Below are 20,439 nucleotides of genomic sequence, written 5' to 3'. Positions count from 1 at the left end.
CCGTCTCTTTAGTGGAATCTGTTCAAAACACTCCCATCTTTCTTCGGTATTGCTGATGAAGATGAGTTGTTGGCTGAGAACTCTTTATAACAACTTTCTGTTCAGTTTGGAGCACTTTATTCCAACATCTTCTCACACTCATCTACATATTATCAAGTTTGAGTTTAGTGATAAATATTTGTATAAGTATATACACATGTTGAAAGTAAAAAAGAATTATCATGGTTGCATTTCTGATGTGAAACATGGCATGAGTCGGTGACATGTGATTGCCAGTTTAGGATGTATATAGAGGTAGTTAACTTTGCAGATGGTTAACATAAATATCTAAGCTGTTCTCAATTTGGATGCAAGAAAACTTCGTGATAGATTATGTTTAACGGGCGTGTATTACATTTAAGAATTTACACGAGTCTGTACAAAATATAATCCAAGAATATAATCTTTGATAATTGCAAAATACTATCGACTATAAGCCACTTACGTTTAATGAACATTTATATCATTCACCTTGAGGTTCCTTTCAGTGCTCTCGAAAGATTATGGGTTGAGTAGTGGAGGAGTGATTGTAAGTAAAAGCATAACCGAGCCATCTAATAGACACAGTAAGTCCCTGTAGAGTGAGGACTCGTCGCCGGGGAGGAAGCCGGATTTTGAGGAGCGTGGTGGCGCGCCAGTAATGATCCGAACGTCCTCGATGGCAGTTTCTTGCCGGGAGTTGAATGTGATTGGCATGCCGGGAGTATGTGTAGATCGGGAGTGCTTGGTATACTGTGTTGGACTTCCCACATGGAAGTGTGCAAGAATTTGGTAGGTTTAATTTCAGTATATTGGTGGCGACGGGATTTGCATGGAGAATTTAATTTGACTTCAATATAAAATCAAGGAGGGAGAGGGGGTGAGGATATACTCAACTAGAGAGGGAATTGGGTCTAATTTGTGGTGTTTTAGTCATTTGGGGAGATGAAAGCGGGCCTCACTAAGAGGTTGGGCCGGAATGCGCGCCAATAAGTAGAGGTGTAGAGAGATGGGATGGAGTAGGTATAAATAGGTACGTTATAGGGTTGTTTTGCCTACAGTTAAGCTAAGAAATCAATTAAGAGTCTAGAATTATTTAATTTTTCTATTATTTAATAGCAAAAGCTTAAGAACGCTTCCCATTTTAAATTTAAAAAAGGGGAGATCAATTTGAATTTCAAAATTTGGATTTAACCTCTTTAATGGGTGGCTTAATTGCAATCAAGCCCCAATTAAGGAGGTTATATCATCTAATGAGACCATTTGAAATTTCAAATGTGGGGGAGGCTATCCAAGAGCGAGAGAGGCCGGCAGCGGGAAAGTAGGCGTGCTGGGCAGGCCGGCGAGGAGGTCTTGGCCGGCGGGTGGCTCCGTCTGTGGCCGCTGTCTCTGGCGAGGTTTGGCCGGTCTGGCTGCAGAATTTATGGCTCGCTAGACAACATGGGGGGAGAAGAACACAAGGTGCCACCGCGGCTTTGGCTCTTCTTGATTGGGACGGGGCAAGAGGCAGGGTAACAAGAGGAGAAGAAAAATGGAAGATTCGAAGACCTCGACGACTACGGATTTACTAACCTCGAAATTGTCTCCAACGTTGATTTTCCACAGGATGAGTACATTATTCGAAACTGAACTTCACACAAGAGATCTAGTCCTTTCTCCGGCGAACTAGAATTCACTTATAGAGATCTAGTTTCTCCGGTTGAACTCATAAGATCGTGGAAGATAGATGAACTCACTAAGAGAACTAAGAGTAAATTTCCATTTCATCAAAACTAAAAATTACATGTAGAAAATGGCATATATTATATATGTCCTCTCATAAATGACAAGACAACTATTATAAGACTAAATGCCCTCGGCTACAATTATATCGACCAACTAAACCCATAAGGGTAAGTAACAGAAAAACATAAAAATCATAATAACTACTATCCTATATATAATGGATGAAATAAAGGTCATGATCGTGGCCGTCGATCTCCGACATCTCCTGATGGTACATGTGTCGCAATCTCTGACGATGTCGCCTATAATTTCTTTCGTTCATTGTAGTGAATTGTGTGTTTTCCACTAGCTTTGTAAGCAATCAGAATATATTCGCATTCATTCATTGCATTTTGGGCCTTAGTGCTAATATCTTTGTTTCCAATTAATTGCAACTTAGACTTGCACAAATTCTCTTTGGCTTTGACCAATGTTCTCCTCTATATAACTAGAAACTGAGTGATTGAGAAAGTATGTCACTGCTCATGGGATGTCTTGTCTTACATCTGAGTTATTTCCCATCTTCTTTTGATATATAGTAAAAGGCATTATATGATCTATTTACATTTCTGAAGAGCTCTAAATATGCTTTATCTTGTCCTAGTCATGCCATCATATAGAATAAAATTCAAGGATGGTTTTTCATTAGAGTCAACGATACGCAATAACCTAATAAAAGGGCCCTGATATCTTTGAAATAATAAGACAATTATCCCAAAACCTTAAGTCAAATATATTGAAGCAACTTCCTTTCCCTTAGGAAGTTTTGGATATTCTTCGAATCCATAAAGAACTTGCTGTAATTAGTGCTTGTAGGTCATGATGGCTCATGTACACTGTTTCAAAGTTATTGAAGGTTGTTGCAACAGCGAGGAGCTCTCAGGTAACGCATCGAGTCTCCTTCAACTCTGGCCTTCTCCTAAGCCATGCTAGTAATGAATATTATGATTTAACATAAATTGGTCAATTTTGATGCTTTTTTTGCATAGTCCTCTATGAGTGGCGATGCCTGTCAATACTTTCAAAATCCATTACATCTCAATGTGCAGCACACAAGGTCCACTATGTTATGGTATTGCATGTGATAATCTTATTAATGAGGTTGACCTGCCTTGCCTCTTGTAATAGCATCGATGTATCAGATGAATCAATCGCTAGTGAAACAGATCTATAGTAACGAATATCTCCTTTGCACCCATACCCACTCCCTAAGCTAAACAGATTCTCTTAGATTAAAATTAAATGAGCTACAGGAGTGGGTAGCATCTCTTGCTCGTGAGCATTGCTATTTTGCCTTTCCCACTGCTCCCCACTCATCGCACCAGCACACGAAGTGCAATTCGAAGTATAATCAATTCTATCTTCATCAAGTCATCCAGTCGAGCTAAAGCATCGGAAAAATACTCGGCCACCCACGCGGACCAGTAACGCACTCGGCCTGCATAAGTCAATCAAAAAAATTAGGTTGTTCAGATCCATCCCACGACAATTCACAATTCGAGTACCTTCTTGCATTGTTTGTGAGGTAGGCTCCATCGTGTGGTTTTGAATCTGTTCCTAATACGGATATATTAGTTAAAGTTTTTAAGTTTGATTAGTTGAAAGGTTAGGTAAGAATTTAAAATTAAAAGTATTAAGTTTAATGACTTGAGTTTGATTTTAAATTACATCTTTATCATATTTTTCAGTGGTCTATAGCTCCACCCTTTGGTATTTCCAGCCCATAAGTTAAAACATGTGAGGCGTGATAGTTTTATTTCATCTCTTTTTTCCCCATATTTTGGTTGGGGTTCTAATAAAGTCTCAATAAGCCATTCCATAGCACTGGGTTACTGAGTTCAGTGGGTTCGCATTCTTCCTTAACAATCCCTAAGTAAGTTTACCGCTCATGTTATGGATTAATAACTAGGAGATTACATGTTGTTGTTTGAACCTGTACCTGCATCTAGTTTACAGAGTTATATAAGTCAGCAATGAATTTAAATCAGCATATAAGTCTAGGATTTTATTGATTTGGAAAATTATTTGTTATATTGGTTGGTTGCTCAGAAATCAAATTTGTCTTTGGAAGATATTTTAAAGAATGGGTACATTTTAGTAAAATTGATATGACATAGCATTTCTGAATATATATAATAACCTATCCATTTTAGTCTTATTATTTGATTTATGAGCTGTATTTCTATAGTACATTGCTTACGTGATCTATTTCTCAATACTTCTTTTTAGATTTCTACCTTGCACTTAACTTCTAATTAGAATAAGGATTCATAGTTTAGATATAGGATAAGACCTCGGTTATAGGATTAAAAAAATAAGCCTGAATATCTCTAGACTTATTTTTCTTCCATTTTATTTACTGTACAAACGGTTTGATCTTATGAATGTTTTTGTGAAATAGTATGCTTAAGTCTCTCGTTATATCTCTGAACCTATCCGCCGGGAGCTAAACGGCCAGGAACTATTTGTTGAGATTTTAACTAGTTGAATTAAGTATTAAATATAATTTGACTTATTTATAGTTTGATATGCACAGTGTATGTTTTTCTAATGGATTTCTATAATGTTGAAGGTTCATATTGGCGTTAGGTTTAAAATTACTTAAAGGGTCCCACTTTATGATTGATTCATGAGTTCCACTCTCTGAAATCAACCTCAAAGGCCAGGAATGACTAGGGGAGATTCAAGTGTTTGGAAATTTTTGGAATCTTTAATTTTTTAATTATTTATATTAATAAAATATTGATTTTTACTTAAATTAATTAAGGTTACATTTGTTCAAATAATTGGGTTTAATTTTCAATTGGCTAGGATTCAATTATGGTCAGTTGAGGGGTATACTTTTTATTTTTTTGGGTTTAAAATGAATTTATTACATTTTTGGAAGGGTTGAGGCTTAAATTAAGGGGTTTAGATTTGGAAAATGTATTAAGGATCTTAATGAATTTAAAAAATCAGTGAAATTTTATCTAGTGGTCAGAGTATCACTATGTTTTAAATGTTCAAACGTTTCAAGTCGAAAATGATGGCTGTATCCTAATCATGCATTTTTAAGTTTGTCTAATCAAGTCTTAATATGGTCCTTAACGTGGCTCCGTAATTTTAGGCTTTACAGTCGAGTTTTTGCACTAGCTATATATTACAGGAGACAGGATGATAACTATCAAGTGTCCTTAAAACTAGGAAGAGCTAGGCTAGGTGGTGTGTGCAACGACTAAAGCATGCAAATTAACTTAAGCTTCATTAAGTAGAGATTAATCGATGAAATAATTAGCAAATAATTATTCATTGATTAATCAATTTCCCAAAAATTTCTATCAATCATTTCAATCCATGTTTAAAAAATCCAAGGATCTCTCAAATAGTTTAAGGATTTAAAATATATATACTATATATATATATATATATATATATATATATATATATATATATAGATATATATATATATATATTATATATATATATATATATATATATATATATATATATATATATATATATATATTATATATTTAAAGTATATATTAATTATTAAATCATATTATTAATATTATATTTCAAATAAATAATGTACAATATTTTAAATAAATTTTGAGGGGTTGAGAACCTAATCTAAATTTTCAACAAAAAAAAATAAAAGAATCAACAATAATCAAAGAAAGAAAAAACAAAAAAAAAAGAAAAATCAAACAAAAAATCCAAAAAAAGAAAAAAAAAAAAAGAACAAAAACATTTCATGCATTTGATATCTAACATCATGTGGGACCTTCTTGCAAGTAGCTATATTCCCCTTTACACCTGCTAAATGTTGTTTCATTCTATTAATTCCTCCTCCCTTGTATGAAATACCACAATGTAAACATTTAAAATTGTTTATTTCCATCAGCTCCTTTAACTTCAGTAAAATGATTTCAAGCAATGTCCACTTTCACATGCACAGTATAAGTTGAACCTGAAGTCTGATTACTAGGTGCTTCCATTCTAATTTGATTTACTAAATAAAATTACATACAAATATAATTAAAACCATAAAAGGTAGAAAACTACAAAGTTGAAAACTACAAATAAGAAAACTATAATTAAGAAAATTATAACTAAAGAAAACTATGCAAGGTAGAAAACTATGCAATTGAAAAAGTCACAAAGCTAAAACGACACATAATGCATACCTCAAAGAGCTAAAATTTTATATCACTTGAACTTCCACCACAGACTAAAGTCTCCAACCTTTACAAAGTATTGATGAATTCCGCAAAGAAAGCACGTTCAAAACCTGGAATAGATTTAAAATGATTTCAAATGGAATATGCATTTTCACCATAGGAAATGTTAGTAAAAAAGCATCTGATTTTGACTAACTGTAATACTAAGTTAGATAAAAAAAAAAAAAACTCTTCACGTTGCTTTTCAAAGCGCATCTCTACACTACATTTAGCAGCTTGCCTTAGCTCATCCAGCCGAGCTAAACACATTTGTGCATTTGCTAAAAGGTTTAACCTAGAAAACATAAAAAATTCTTTGATATGAGAATAACATTCAATGAAGCTATCTTTTATAAATTAAGACGAATCTGTATCGGCTAACAGTCAAACTAGAATTGGGAACAATTGTTAACGATATTTAAGCTGATAACATTCATTCATTATGAGCTAGAAATAAGATCCCTGCATAGGCAAAGTAGGAAAAGAGGAATAGAAAGTTCCAGCATCTCCATAACAGGGCATGGGCTCACCTCATATAATACTATATCAATGCTAGAAAATAATATCTAATTATATTAACTACTTAATTCATAATTTATTCACTTAAATTAGATAGCATTCAGGGTCATTACATATAGGATTATGGATGCATATTGTGGATAAAATAGGATAACAAAATTAATTGTAATCAGGTCCCTTAAAATTGATTGAAACACTTACATAATCCCCTAAAATTTATAAAAAAACTACGGAAGATTCAGGATTCCACAATCAAAATTTCAGTAAATGAAAGATAGACCTGCACATTGAATCCTAGCCCCAACCAATATCTCAAAAATATAACATATTAGAATTTTAGGATCAGAATCCACAATAAACTAAATTATAATTAAAGCATTAGGGAATCCTAAACAAAAAACTAGCAAGTTATCATGCTGGATAATAAAACTAGGAAGAAAAAAAAAAAGACAACGCATTTCATATAAAAAAAAAAAGAAAAAGAAAAGGTGATTTGTAAGTATAACCTTTTTTGCTCGGCTGCATTATGCTTTGCCTCTAGCTGCTGACCAGGATCTTCTTCTTGAGATGACCAAGACGGACTCCTTGGTTTTGGCCTAGCTTTGCTTGACAACCAGTCATGAAATTGCTGTTCAAATATTATTACAAGTTAATATGCAGCATGTACTTTGAAATGGTTTTGTGCAAGAGCATGTAGGATGCAGAAGAATAGAAAAACACCGGAAGCGGAGAAGAAGAAGTTGGATGCGGAGAAGAAGATACCCGAGGAAGAGAAGATGGCGCCAAGGCTGAGCCGCGAGCAAGCAGGCCGCAGGCGATACGATTAATCAAATAGGGATTTTTTTTCTTTTTCGTGTCGTTACTTTGAATACCTCCGCTCGCACTCAGATGGCAATTCAACCGTCCGTTTCCCTTTTTAGCGAACAGGCTGGTTAAAGCAAACCGGAACCGGTTCGACCGTTCGCCGGTCGGACCGCCGGTTCGAGCGGTCCGCAGCCGGTTTTCTGCGAACACGGTTCTATACCGAACCGTAACCGGCCGGCCGGCCGGTTCCCGGTTCAACTGGTTGAACCGCCAGGTCCGGTCCGGTTTTAAAAGCCTTGGTTATTTTACTTTTTATTTGTCACCTCTTGCATTAAAGGCTTGTTTGATTGCGTTCAACAAGGCTTCATTGATTATTTGATTTGATACAAAGTAAATACTTATGACACCCTAAAGGTCTTTTTAGCCTTCCCGGGTAAAAAGTACTGGCTTACTTTGAACTCTTTCTTCTTCTGACATTATTTCACTGCACTCCTTTTTTTGTATCCATACAAGTGGTTTGTTAGCTATTTCACCTCAAAACTCTTTATTGCTGATTAGTGATTTTGACATGGCGTTTACATATTAGGAGTATATGGTGAGGGCGGAATTCAGTCTTCCCAGTATAACTGCAGAAGAATCAACACCAGAGAAGAAGGCTCCGATACGTGTTAAGTTTGAGATCCCATACTTCACTGTATCCGGAATTCAGGTGCATTCATCTTTCTTAAATTAATCATCATATAATTATGATACTAGTTCTGCGTTCAAATATTTTTTTTTTAACCCATAGCAGTTAACAGTTGACAGCTGAAAGTTGTTTGGCCTCAGTAGCATGGCTTCACATAGAAATAAGCATAATAGGCTGAATTTTAGTTTGAATTATCATGCTTCTTCAATTTCTTTTATAAGCTATCTCCCTCAGTTAGCTGTTTATCCTGGAATTTGACATCAAAACAAGGATCTTATGATGTGAAACGATGCAAGAATTGCTTGTAGAAAATTAATAACTTGTGAACTTTGCATTGCTAATTAAAAACCAATGCGTTCCAAGATAGATCGTAAGAAAATCTCCACGGAAGAACTAAGTAATGTCAATTGATTACACTTAAAAGCAACATGAAACTAACAAAATCATTACGACAAATAAATAATAAAGCAAATGGCTCTTAACAAAAATCCATGGTTTAAGATCTAGATCATTCACCTTGGAGTCCCTCACATGCACTCTTGAGGTCGCTCGGTTTAGCGGAAGAGAATTGCACACAAACTTAAGGATACCACTAATAAACAAGTGATGCCGGGGGGGCTAGTCGCCGGGGAAGGAGCCGGAGTAGGGGAAGCGGGTGGGCATCCGGTGATTGTCCACTCATCTGTCGGTAGCTGCTCGTCGAGGACGTCCACGAGGTGGGGAAGAATACGGTTCAAGTAATCCTCGACGGTGCGGTCGAATCCGAATCCAACGTCGAAGAACGGCGATCGTATGACGTCGATATCCCCTTGATAGTCGAACAGAAATCCGTGGTCACGCTCTGGATCAGCTATACATGATCATGGGAGGGGAGAAAGATGGAGAGGAGGTGGTGGGTGGTGAGAGGGTCGGCCGAGAGAGGAGGGAGAGTGGTCGGGTAAGAGAGGAGGGGGCTGGTGGGACTAAGAAAGAACTAGGTTGGGTGGGGGAAATCTGAAATTAATTTCAGATTTCCTTAATTTAATTTGGACTTTGTAATTTCAAATTTTGAAATTTGAAATTTGGGCTTTAGGAGGGAAATTAGGAATTAATGGGGCCTTATTTGGAGCCATGAATTAAGCTCCTAATTAAGGGGAGGAGTAATGGGCGGCCGGCCATAGGGAGAGAGGGAAGTTTAGGTTTAGTAAGTGGGCCCCTCATGTGAGTAAATGAAGATTAAAACAAATCTGAAATTTGATTTTGAGATTTGCTCTACTAAGAAAGTTTTCAAAATGGTTTTAAGCATTAGGATACGCGGGAATCCAACAACTAATTGATTACAAAAAAAAGGCAACTTTCCTAATTGCTTAATATGTAAATTAGGAAATAAACTTGATGCATTTGAAATTGAATTTCAAATTATGGGAGCAGGTTGGCCGGTAGGCTGGTGTGATATGAAGGAAATATGAGTGGCATATTTGATATTAAAGTAGTATAGGGTGGTATATATGTAATATTAAAATTTTGGGTGTTAGATATGTAAATAGGATGGTATAAAATGATATGCATGTAAATTTCCCATCCAGTCAAAAAAAAAAAAAAAAATTAACGAAGCTTTGTCCCTGTATTTGAAACTCAGGATCTTGATGGCAAAAATAATTAAGGATCGATTGTATTCAATGAAATTTTTTCAAACTCAGATAGTAGGAGCCTTTTTTTCCCATCCAATGGAAAATTCACCAGTGAGATTTTACTCGAACCAGTTTCAAGTTTCCCGGAGCATTGTAAATTAATAGCAGAATCATATTAGTTTACCATTGCAATTTTTTTGTTTTCAGGTCCGGTACCTGAAAATCATTGAGAAGAGTGGCTACCAGGCCCTTCCATGGGTTAGATACATTACAATGGCAGGTGAATATGAATTAAGGCTCATGTAAGTAGTTTACGCCAGTAATGATTCTCTTATTTGTTTTGAAACCCAAGTATAAATAGCCTTACTGGTCACTTCCATGCCTTGGTGCTTGCCCACTTATTGCCATTTTGGGATGTTATGCCTTATAAACTTGTAAGGGTATTGCACATAACTGTGATCATACTTGTTTCATCTTCATAGTGATGTGTCCAATGTCTGTACTATTGTAGCTAAGTAGATAGGTGGGTTTGTTTTGCTTGATAAATAATACTCATAGAATGTAATTCTTTGATGTTATTTTGAAACCGTGAGCTTACAAACTTTTGACAGGCTTGTTGTCAGCAACTTTTTTCCTTATTTGATTCCAGCCGTTGAAATGCCTGTGGACTGTGATGCATTTTGATCTTAGAATGTGTGTGTAAATTTATGTTTCGTTTCGGACGGCTTTCTTTCTGCTTCTTAAAATAGCTTTTTAGTATAAAAATTTTAATTTTTGTATTAAAAAAACTGCTTCAAAAAGCAGAAAGAAAACCTTCCCAAACGAAGCCTTAATCTTTCTGGTAAATGTGGAATTTTCCATCAAGAGCTTAAGAAAATCACTATATGACCTTTTATGGTAATTTCTTATAATTCATAAGCTCATTTTTGGTGCTTAGGTGATTTTTTTTTTTCAATTACATTGCCAGGTCACTTACTCAAAAAATAATTTTGATATCATATAGTGATGGCTTATAATAGACTCATGGTTATGTCAAGGCACTGCTTCATTACTCTTTCTGAAGCCATTTAAAATTTCATATTTAGGCTGATTTGTTTAGGAGTCATGTCAATTTCATCATAGCTGTTGGTGGCCATCTTTTTTGTTTGTTGGGTTAGGAAAACCACAAACCAAACCCAAAGTTGAAGAGTGGTTTGGTTTAAGGATAATCAATTTGTTTCTATTTAAATAGCTTGAAGTGGTTGGCCATGAATTCAATAGGTGAGTTTCAAGCATGTAAAATGTTTGGTGCATTTTGAATAATGCATCAAACGTTTTGGTGCATTCTATTGAATGTGCCAAACTAAATGATAAGTTTGCTCCTTTTCAAATTTTATTTATTTCATGCTCCTAATTTATGTTATTGGCGTCCCAAATGAAGCCTATATATCATATAAGAGAGTTAGTTAGACTATAAGTTTATGATGTCTTAATCTAAAAATTCATTTTATTTAGAATGACACAATTTTTTAAAATTTTGGATGGCTAAATATTCGAATACTAAGTTTTTAGAATTGATAATGGGATCATCTAAATGTTAAGCAAAACTTCTCCACTTAGAAAATTATATGTCAACATGTAAACTCTTATACACTTGAATTTGTTCTATATTCTGATCATCATGCCTTCAAATTTTTCTTCCAAAAAAGAAAGAAAAAAAAAAAAACTTAACCATTTGCATGCATTAAAAGTGGAATTTGTCTAAGACTCTGTGTTCATTTTGAAGCATAAACCAAATAATCTTAAAAAAGCTTTTGATATCCTATCTTTTTTATTCTTTATATTTATAAAGTAAACTTTGTGATCCTATATTATCTTAGAGATTTCTTTATTAGTAACAAGGGCTGCAAGCGAATCAAACGTTTGATGAGCTACTCGTTTTCGGTTCGATTAAAGCTCTTTGTGATCGTTTAATTAACTAAACAAACAAACTTGAACAATATTTTAAATACTCGATTCTTAAATAAACAAACTTGAATATTAATGTGTTCAGCTCATTTATGTTCGCGAACAACATCATTTGAAGTTCGTGAACAAGCTCGACATTAAGCTCGATTCGTGTTCAATTTTGAACTCGTGAATAAGCTTGATAAAAATAATTAATATTTGACTATATAATTAATAAATAGACAATTACTTTTATTATAAAGTGTTCGCTCATAGATATGTTCATGAACGTGTTTGTTTGATTGTTAAAAAAAATTCGTTAAATATGTTCGCGAACAAGCTCGATAAGACTAAACGAACAAACATGAACTGAACATGAACCGAACATGAACACTCATTAATTTAAATGAACCAAACATGAACACAAACAATAAAGCTTGAACAAACATGAACCAAACTTGAACAAGCTGATATTAAATGAACACAAACATGAACACTCACATACTCGGCTCGGTTCGTTTGCAGCCCTATTAGTAACCCTTATTATAAGGCTATAGAGGGACACGCTAAAAGGATAAAATCATTAAGTAAATAGAATAAAAAAAATTTATGACATTCCTTAAAAAGATATTTCAAATGTGTCCTCGTCCATTGCCTCACTTACAAATTTGTCAAAATAACTAAGCAAAAAGCAAGCAAGTGCATTGCTCTCTTGGTTCCTTAACGACTGTGGGATGATCCTTCTTTTAAAGACACTTGAATGACTAAAATGGACTTAAATAAACTTCTTCTAGTTAAAAGGCTAGAGTACATTGAGGTCTGAAGGATTTGATGTAGTACTAACACAAGCTGAGGAAAAGATCACAAATCAAAGCAATATATTAAGATTCGGGCTATTAATCACGTACAAAAATTCATGCAAGTTTATAGAGGACCCGTCATCCCTCTAAAATTATCGAAGAATAATTAAGAAACTTAATTTGAGATCTCTTACTGGCCAGGTGGGTCAAACTCATCAAAGTAACTCATATCTTTAAGAATTGTTTGATTTCAAGACCACTCTATTTGTCTTATTTTGCTTCGCCAAATTTTCTTGCTTATAAAAGCTTAAAATTTTGTAATAATCTGTGTTTTCTTTCTCTTTGTATTAAGATAAATCATTAATCAATGTGATTCGACATAAAAGTTTTCTTAAATTGATTTGTCTTAAAAATGTGTATAAATAGGATATTACTTTATACTTTTAACTTCATTAAATAAAATTTATCTTTTACTTATGCAAATTTCTTGTGAAAAAAAATTGGAGGGTGATATACTCTTTTGTGAAATTTGATAGTTAATTCCCTTTGACTTTCACAAGTCTTAAATTATCTCTTTCTACTATTACTCCTTGCTATTAGCCTATTATTATAATTCCCCTCTCCTCTCTCTAAGTCATAACCTCTCTCAACTCTAAGAAATCTTAAATCCTATTAAAACTCTCCTACCCATTCTCCCACAATATTTATAATTTTTCATGACCTCAACTCTTCATTAACCTAAGGTATCATAATCAGAGGCTTAATATAGAGAGAGAAATTTTTAATATGAGTATTAAGATTAAAAATTTTACAACTTCTTAACTACTAATGAAAAACACATAAAAATATAATAATTAGTTCAGAACACACCAAACCTTTGATTTTGAGTTTCTCACCATTTCCTTTGAGAAAGACTTGCCCTTTCAAAGCCTAATAGTTTTTTAGCATCAAATTTGCTTGGACCTTAAATATCTTGTTTTTTTACTATCCACATAACATCTATATCATAACTCAAGAGGATGTCAATCAAATTATTGCTTTCATCATTAAGTTCATAAAGACCTTAACATAAATTGGGACTTTGCATTGGAGTGAGGACCTTACACCCTTTGCAAGGTGAAATATTATGTGGTCACTGAACGCCGTCTAGAGGCCAATCATGACATGTCATGTCACTAATATGTTGTGTATCGACACTATGTACTGCTGTGTATTGAGTGACGCGATGCGTCCTCATTGACCTCTAAACGATATGATCCACCGCACGTAATAATCTCTCTTCCTTTAAGGAATAATTATTAGGTCCGGACACCTGATGTGCCAATAATATCAGGACCTGACCCAGACCGGAATCTGGTATTGCTATGTTCGGGTATTGCTAGGTATTACTTGGTAGTAATAATAAATATCGCTCTATCAAAACCAATACCTAGCAATACCGAGTAATACCTAGCAAAATCGGAGTATTGCTAGGTATTGGTCTTGACAGATTGATATTTCTCATTATTGCCGACCAATATTGAACAATACCGAGCAATACCTAGCAATACTTAGCAAAACCCCGATCTGCACAAATCAGCCAATACATAGCAATATCGGGTATGGGTCGTCGGGCTGCACGGTAAAAAATAAGAGCACATGAAGACATGTTATTGACGTTCAGATGTAGAGCTACGTCAGATGTCCGGACCTAATAATTATTCTTCTTTAAAGTTCAAAAAGATAATATATTTGTTGTTTATTCAATTGCGGCGATTTGTTTACAGTAAAAAAGCCAGTTTCAAACTAAGCCTCGCCATCCACCTAATTGCCTCTCCCGGGAATTCTTTGCGAATTATGAATCGCGCCTGTAAACTCCTGCAAAACCCCCCCGCCGGAGCTCCACCGCCTCCTCTCCCCTCCCTTCTTCCTCCCTCCCTCAACCCTTCCAATATCGTCATTAACCTCACTTCCTCTCGGCTCCACCTCGTCTCCTCCCCTTCCTCTATTCCCTCTCTCATTCCTCCCGATCTCCTCCCCTTCCTAGGACCCTCCGAGCTCTCTTCCATTCTTCTCCGCTCCCAATCCCTCCCCCTTCCTTCCCTCCACCTCCTCTCCTTCTTCCACTCCCAACGCCTCCTCACCCCCTCCCCACACCACTTCGCTCTCCTCGCCCACTCCCTCACCTTCTCCCGCCTCTTCTCCCACTGTCTCTCCACCCTCCGCCACCTCATTCTCACCCACCCCGCATCCGACCCCTTCTCCTCCCTCCTCACTTCCGCCTCCTCCGGCCGATGCAACTTCCACTCCGCCGTCTTCTCCCTCCTCGTTACGGCGTACCTCCATCTTGGCTTCCTCCGCCAAGCTCTCGATGCTTTCCACCGCTCCATCAATGCCGGATTCCCTCCGGATGCGATCACCTCCAATTCCCTTCTAAATTCACTCGCAAAGTCTGGTGATTTTGATAGTTGCTGGGAGGTTTACACCGCGATGCGGAAGGCTGGCGTCACGCCTAATCTTTGCACTTTTAACATAATGATCAACGCGCTGTGCAAAGCTGATGATGCCGTGAGGGCGAGAGAGTTCTTGGAGGAGATGGAAATGAATGGGTTTGATCCCGATGTTGTCACTTATAACACGCTGATTAATGGGTATTGCAGGAAGGGGAGGTTAGAAGAGGCATTGGGATTGTATAAACTAATGTATCGAAGAGGAATAGAGCCGGATTTGGTGTCCTACACTACTCTGATGAAGGCGCTCTGCAAGGAGGACAGGGTGCGGGAGGCACACCAGCTGTTTGATAGATTGCGTCAGCGAGGTCTAATCCCAGATGAGATGTGCTATGGAGTTCTGGTGTCTGGTTACTCCAGGAAAGGAAAGATGCGGGAAGCTTGGATTTTTATTCAGGCAATGATTGGTTGTGGCTACTTTCCAAATAGTTTTATTTGCTTGGATGTGGTGAAAGGTTATGCAAGTGTGGGAAAGCTTCTTCCTTGTTTGAACATTCTTGCTCAGCTTCGAAAGATTGGGGCAACTGTTGCATTTGATGCCTATAAGCTTCTTGTTGGCGCTCTATGCCATGAAAAGAGGCCAAATGCTGCAAGGAATCTTGTGAAGTGGATGGTTGAAGATGGGTGCAAACCCACTGTAGATATATATAATGAAATCATCCATTCTTTTTGTGATTGTGTGTCGTTAATGGATGCCTTTAGTCTCAAGGATGAGATGGTTGAGACAGATATTAGGCCTGATGAAAACACATACAGTATTCTCATTAGTTGTCTCTGTAAAACCGGTGAGGTGATGGAGGCTGAATGCGTAATGGAAGAAATGGTTGCTTGTGGACACATTCCAGATTCTGCAACTTGTGCTGCCTTGGTTAATGGATACTGCAACAAAAGAGAAATGAGCAAGGCTGAAGGACTTTTGAAGTACTTTGTGTTAGAGTTTGGGTTTCATGACAATGCTATATTTAATGCTCTAATCAATGTTTATGCTGAAGAAGGGGATATGGAGAAGGCTTTTGAGCTGAAAGACAGGATGATGAAACTGGGTTTTGTTCCAAATACTGAGACGTGCAAGTTCTTGGTTAATGGACTGTTTAGAAATATATCTACCTTAAATGTGTAACAACCGGGCTTTATTAATCAAACCTCTTAGAAACCAGTCTCCTACACCGGACTTAGAAAAAAGCAGGATGAGTAGCTGTGCGTCCGAGCTGTCTGATGAATGAAAAGAATTTTCAGTTGATGATCCTTGTGATGTCTCTGTTGAAAGGGAGCCGAGGATTTATTATTCTGTGCGGAGTGTGGACGGCATCAGGAGACCAATAAAAAAACGCCATCACCTCATTGGTGGGTACCCAGCTCAGTACCCGCACCGATACCGTTGGATGCCCAGTACTTAACCGGACGGTTCTCCCGTCCTGTCCCGTCTGGTGTCCGTACAAAATAAAAGAGGTCATCAGAGAAGGAGCCGGGGATGGAAGAAAAGAAGCAGATGGAAACAGAACATATCCATGGAGTTGTGATGCCGACACCATGGTAATGGAGACAGTAGAGGACATACTTGAGAGAGAGAGAGAGCCCGCCATGCAAACTTGCACTGCCATCATCATCTGGAATTCAAACTTGCACTCAGTAAGGATTATCTTAACGGGTTTAAATATGTGGAAATGCATGAAGAACAGCAACTTAAAATAGTCGCATACAAACTTAGATTTGAGGTTGCCTCTTGCTGAAAACAATCGACGACCCATTGAGGAAGATGAGTGGGCAAATGCCCCAATGGCCGCTTACATGTAATGCGTAGGATGTTGACCTCATTTTTGCTTACATCTCTTACAACTAGAATTTACAATTGAAATATCTTTGGGAGTAGTAATATGTAAAAGGGAGATTATTATCATTCATATTGAAGGAATTAAAATAAAGTACTATGTCCCATCAAATTGGTGCATCACCTCCAACATTTAAATTTAATTGATTTTTAGTTGTCTCTATACATTTGTGTCTAAAATCTATAACATGTTCAAGAGAAATACTTACTCAAACCATCAATCTATTGCTCTATTTCTTAGTAAATGTCCAATGCACTTCTTTCCATGCTCCTTCATATAGCTCATGAATATTAATATTTAATATTTGATTCACCCTTATAAATGACCACTATCTACACCTCATATTCAATGCCAAAACATCTACTTTCCAAATATGTTTGAATAACCTTCAAACTAGGTTTTAATGGTATTCAAGTTTTGCATGTTGATCAAGCCTTATTAGAACCCTTCTCTTCGATTTATGCATTAGGTCGCAATCAAAATGTCCTTAGTTTGATTGCTAACATTCAAGATAAAATAAATAAGTCATTACGTAATCGCTTGGATCACATGTTGGACTTCCATTCAAATGTGAAAAAAAAAAAAAAAATCTTACCAAGAATTATCAAAATTGATGTTAAACTAAGGCTTTGTCTGGGACGATTTTTGTGTTGCTTCTTGAAGTAGTTTTTTGGTAAAAAAATTTAATTTTTGTACTGAAAAACTACTTTAAGAAGCAACAAAAAATTATCCCAAATGAAATCAAAATTGCCCCATTAACTTCATTGTCATATTCTTATATTTTTATAAGAAGAAATTAAAAAAAAATGATAAAATTAGCAAGGAAGAATATATAAAATTAAAAAGGACATAATGACATCATTAAATATTTTTCAGTGGGAAATATTAGATAATTAAAATATAGGGATAGCAAATATTTATTCAGAGAAGAAACTTTCAAGTAAATATTATCACATAAAGAAATAATTAAAATATTTTTTTTATTAAATATACCATGAGTTTATAACTTTTTGCAGTTTTAATATTAAATAAATATATTAAAATACATTAATATATTTAATATACCCTCAACCTTAAGCCTCAATGAATCTAATAATTTATAACTTTTTCCGGTTTTAATCTTTTATATATATATATATATATATATATATATATATTTGCATCCGGCCATTGCGAGTTCGCGGGAGAAAGGGAGACGGAACGGCCGGGAGAGCGGGAAGATGGACATTAGGGTTCGTGCCTTGGTAGAGGCCATCCATTCGAGCCACACGCAGGCCGTCATCTTCCTCGCAGGTGGAGCTTCGCAGGTCCTCTCTCTCTTGATCATTATGACCATCTGATCTTGAATTGGAAATGGAGTAATGTATTTGAATTGCAGGCATTGGGTTGGCTCATGTCTGTGCCTGGAGCTTCTAATACAATCCTCGAAGTCCTCATCCCTTACTCCAAGACTTCCATGATCCAGTTGCTCGGAAAGGTATCCACTTTTACCGGAAGAAAAAAAAAATGAAATCCTAGCTAATAGGGCATTTTTGCCATGAAAATAATTTAACCTTCTGTAGCAGAAAGTTTTTTTTTTTTTTTTTAAGAAACCATTCAAGCACTAAATAAATGGTCTTCTGTACAGACACAGGGCACAACTTATCGTTCAGAGACGAATCAGGTGCAGTCACATCATTCAGTATTGGAGAAAGAAGTATGAATATTTGGTCATTGGAGTTACATGGTGCTTGAGCTCTACTCATGAGGCTTGCCAGAGAAGGAGATTATGATGCCAACCCGTGAGCTTTCCTTGCCAAAAGAAGATGTTGAAGAAGCATTTTTTAGGAGAAGAGAGGTGCGGGGTTTTAAAAAAAAGCTAATAATATTTAAAAAAAAAACCTAAACTAAAACAGTTGTTTGCTTTTATGCATTAAATGCAATTAATACTTGGTAGCCTTTTTAGCTGCCTTTCAAAAAATAGCTGATTTTTTTAAAAATTAATTCAGTTGTTAATTATCATTTTTTAATACTAGTCTAATTAAGTCAACTTAATTTAAAATTGATGGTTCATATTGATAATTGTGCTAAGTCTATTGGGAGTTGAAATTAAGAGGCCAAAAAGGTAATAGGGGTAAAACCTATGGTAAGGAGCATTTAAGTTCTATGATACTTGAGCATGAACATAATAAAATTTAGTATTACTTGAACTTTGTATTCCCTTCCTAAACAAAGTTTTAGAATCGATGTTATCTCATGGGTGCTTCCATATGATGCCATAAAAGGACCACCACATACTACTCAAAGAATTGCTCGTGCTTCTTGAGGAAGTTGAGGAGCTCACCATCAATGTAAAGCTCCATTACTACATGGTCTTGATCTTGAGCTTGGGTTTGTGGAATTCTTTGATGATATGAGTTTATTCTCGATGATTTGACTTTGGAGTAAATATTTTTGGCATGTTACACATATCACATTTTTATGTGCAACAAGAGAGAGAGAGCAAAATAGAAGAGAGTGTGTGAGAGAGACATTCACTCATTATCTCTATAATACCTACCTAATTATTTAGGATATTGTTGCTGCTCACAAGTGTCTAATTGCCAAATAAAAATTGTATTTTTTAATTATTTTTCTTTGCTTTCATCTCTCAATCAACAATAGAACCAATTAGCTTTTCTCTTATTAAAACTCTCAATTAGGAGTGCAACCTCATTTTTATTCTTTTCTTTTATCTCTCAAATTCTTTCTTTTCTTCTCTTACCCAATTTCCATGCGTCACTTTTTTTAATATTTTTAAAAATTTTCTGTACTTTGGCTGTGCTGTTTATTTGTGAAATGAAGTATTTTTCATAAGTATAAAGTGCTAAGAGTCTGTTTGGCATTGCCAATGATTGAAGCAACTTGGGTGATTTTATTGGAAAAGTTTATTGTATAAATTTCTAAAATGCAAACTATTGCTTCATTAAAGTGCATATGTATCTGGCTTTCAGATTCCCATTCAGTATAGCAGTCAAGAAACGGTGGAGGAAATGGCAATTTTAGCATACAATCGTGCCCTAAAACTTTCCAGACCTGGTAAACATGTACTTGGTTCATTTTAAAAAAAAAATGTACTTGGTTCATTGTTGAAACTCTGTAGGCTTGTAATTTTACTGTTGTTCATACTTCTTTGTGTTACTTATCTTCTAGAATTTACATTCAACACTTTGATATTAATTTGATTGCAATACTTAACCATCATATGAAAGGGCTTATGTATTTGAAATTGAGATCATAGTACATTTGTGAATATTCTGAAACCTTTTTGAAATATTCCTATTGAAGTAAAATGTCATTTTTCTTACTGTTAATATTTTTATCATAATGATTCTAAAATGATAATAGCATTGATAAGTTCGATCTAACTATGAACAAAAGGCAATTTTTTTTCATTATTGACTGATTACAAGCATAAGAAAATAATGAACTTGGTACGCTTAATGATGAGACAAATCTACTTATTCTTCTTATGACAAATATATGACAATAGATATGATTAGTAATCAAACAATCATATATCATTATAAAAAAGAGTAATGGGGAAAGAGAGAATTATTTTTTCGTTATTACTTTCTTATGTTGCCTTTCTATAAGCACATTAGTCTTAGAATCATAATTCAATTAAATAAAGATGCAATATTTTTCACCCTCAAATTCTCTAACTAGCTAGCCTCATTTTTTTTGTCAGTTGTATGGGTAAGAAACAATATCAGACTCAAGATTGCACATATAAAATTTACCTAAATGCAAGATCATTTATCATCCACAA

General features: G+C 35.5%; 3 protein-coding genes across 4 annotated transcripts in view; all 3 read left to right on the top strand.

Moving 5' to 3' along the window:
- Positions 1–10,253, top strand: part of LOC110116575 (AP-1 complex subunit mu-2) — a 19,194-nt gene extending 8,941 nt beyond the window's left edge. The window contains exons 10-11 of the mRNA XM_020850217.2: positions 7,894–8,016; positions 9,813–10,253. Coding sequence (XP_020705876.1) covers positions 7,894–8,016; positions 9,813–9,911 — 222 coding nt within the window. The 3' untranslated portion in view covers positions 9,912–10,253. The remainder of the gene's footprint in view (positions 1–7,893; positions 8,017–9,812) is intronic.
- Positions 10,254–14,133: 3,880 nt separating this feature from the next.
- LOC110116553 (pentatricopeptide repeat-containing protein At5g40400) lies at positions 14,134–16,677 on the top strand. Its single transcript, XM_020850165.2, has one exon. It carries the CDS (start codon positions 14,168–14,170, stop codon positions 15,938–15,940), a length of 1,773 nt encoding a protein of 590 aa, XP_020705824.1. The 5' UTR covers positions 14,134–14,167; the 3' UTR covers positions 15,941–16,677.
- Positions 16,678–17,809: 1,132 nt separating this feature from the next.
- Positions 17,810–20,439, top strand: part of LOC110116572 — a 42,181-nt gene continuing 39,551 nt past the window's right edge. Inside the window, exons 1-3 of one of the 2 annotated variants that reach the window (XM_020850212.2) lie at positions 17,810–17,942; positions 18,028–18,126; positions 19,622–19,706. In XM_020850212.2, the coding sequence (XP_020705871.1) occupies positions 18,043–18,126; positions 19,622–19,706 (169 nt within the window). In that variant the 5' untranslated portion in view covers positions 17,810–17,942; positions 18,028–18,042. Of the gene's footprint in view, positions 17,957–18,027; positions 18,127–19,621; positions 19,707–20,439 lie in introns of both variants that reach the window. The other variant, XM_020850211.2, reaches the window with a different exon arrangement.

Source organism: Dendrobium catenatum, unplaced genomic scaffold, assembly GCF_001605985.2.
Source record: "Dendrobium catenatum unplaced genomic scaffold, ASM160598v2 original_scaffold_76227, whole genome shotgun sequence".
NCBI classification, from domain to species: Eukaryota; Viridiplantae; Streptophyta; class Magnoliopsida; order Asparagales; family Orchidaceae; genus Dendrobium; species Dendrobium catenatum.
The sequence above is the reverse complement of the archived record's forward strand: the minus strand, read 5'-3'. Positions and strand labels throughout refer to the sequence as shown.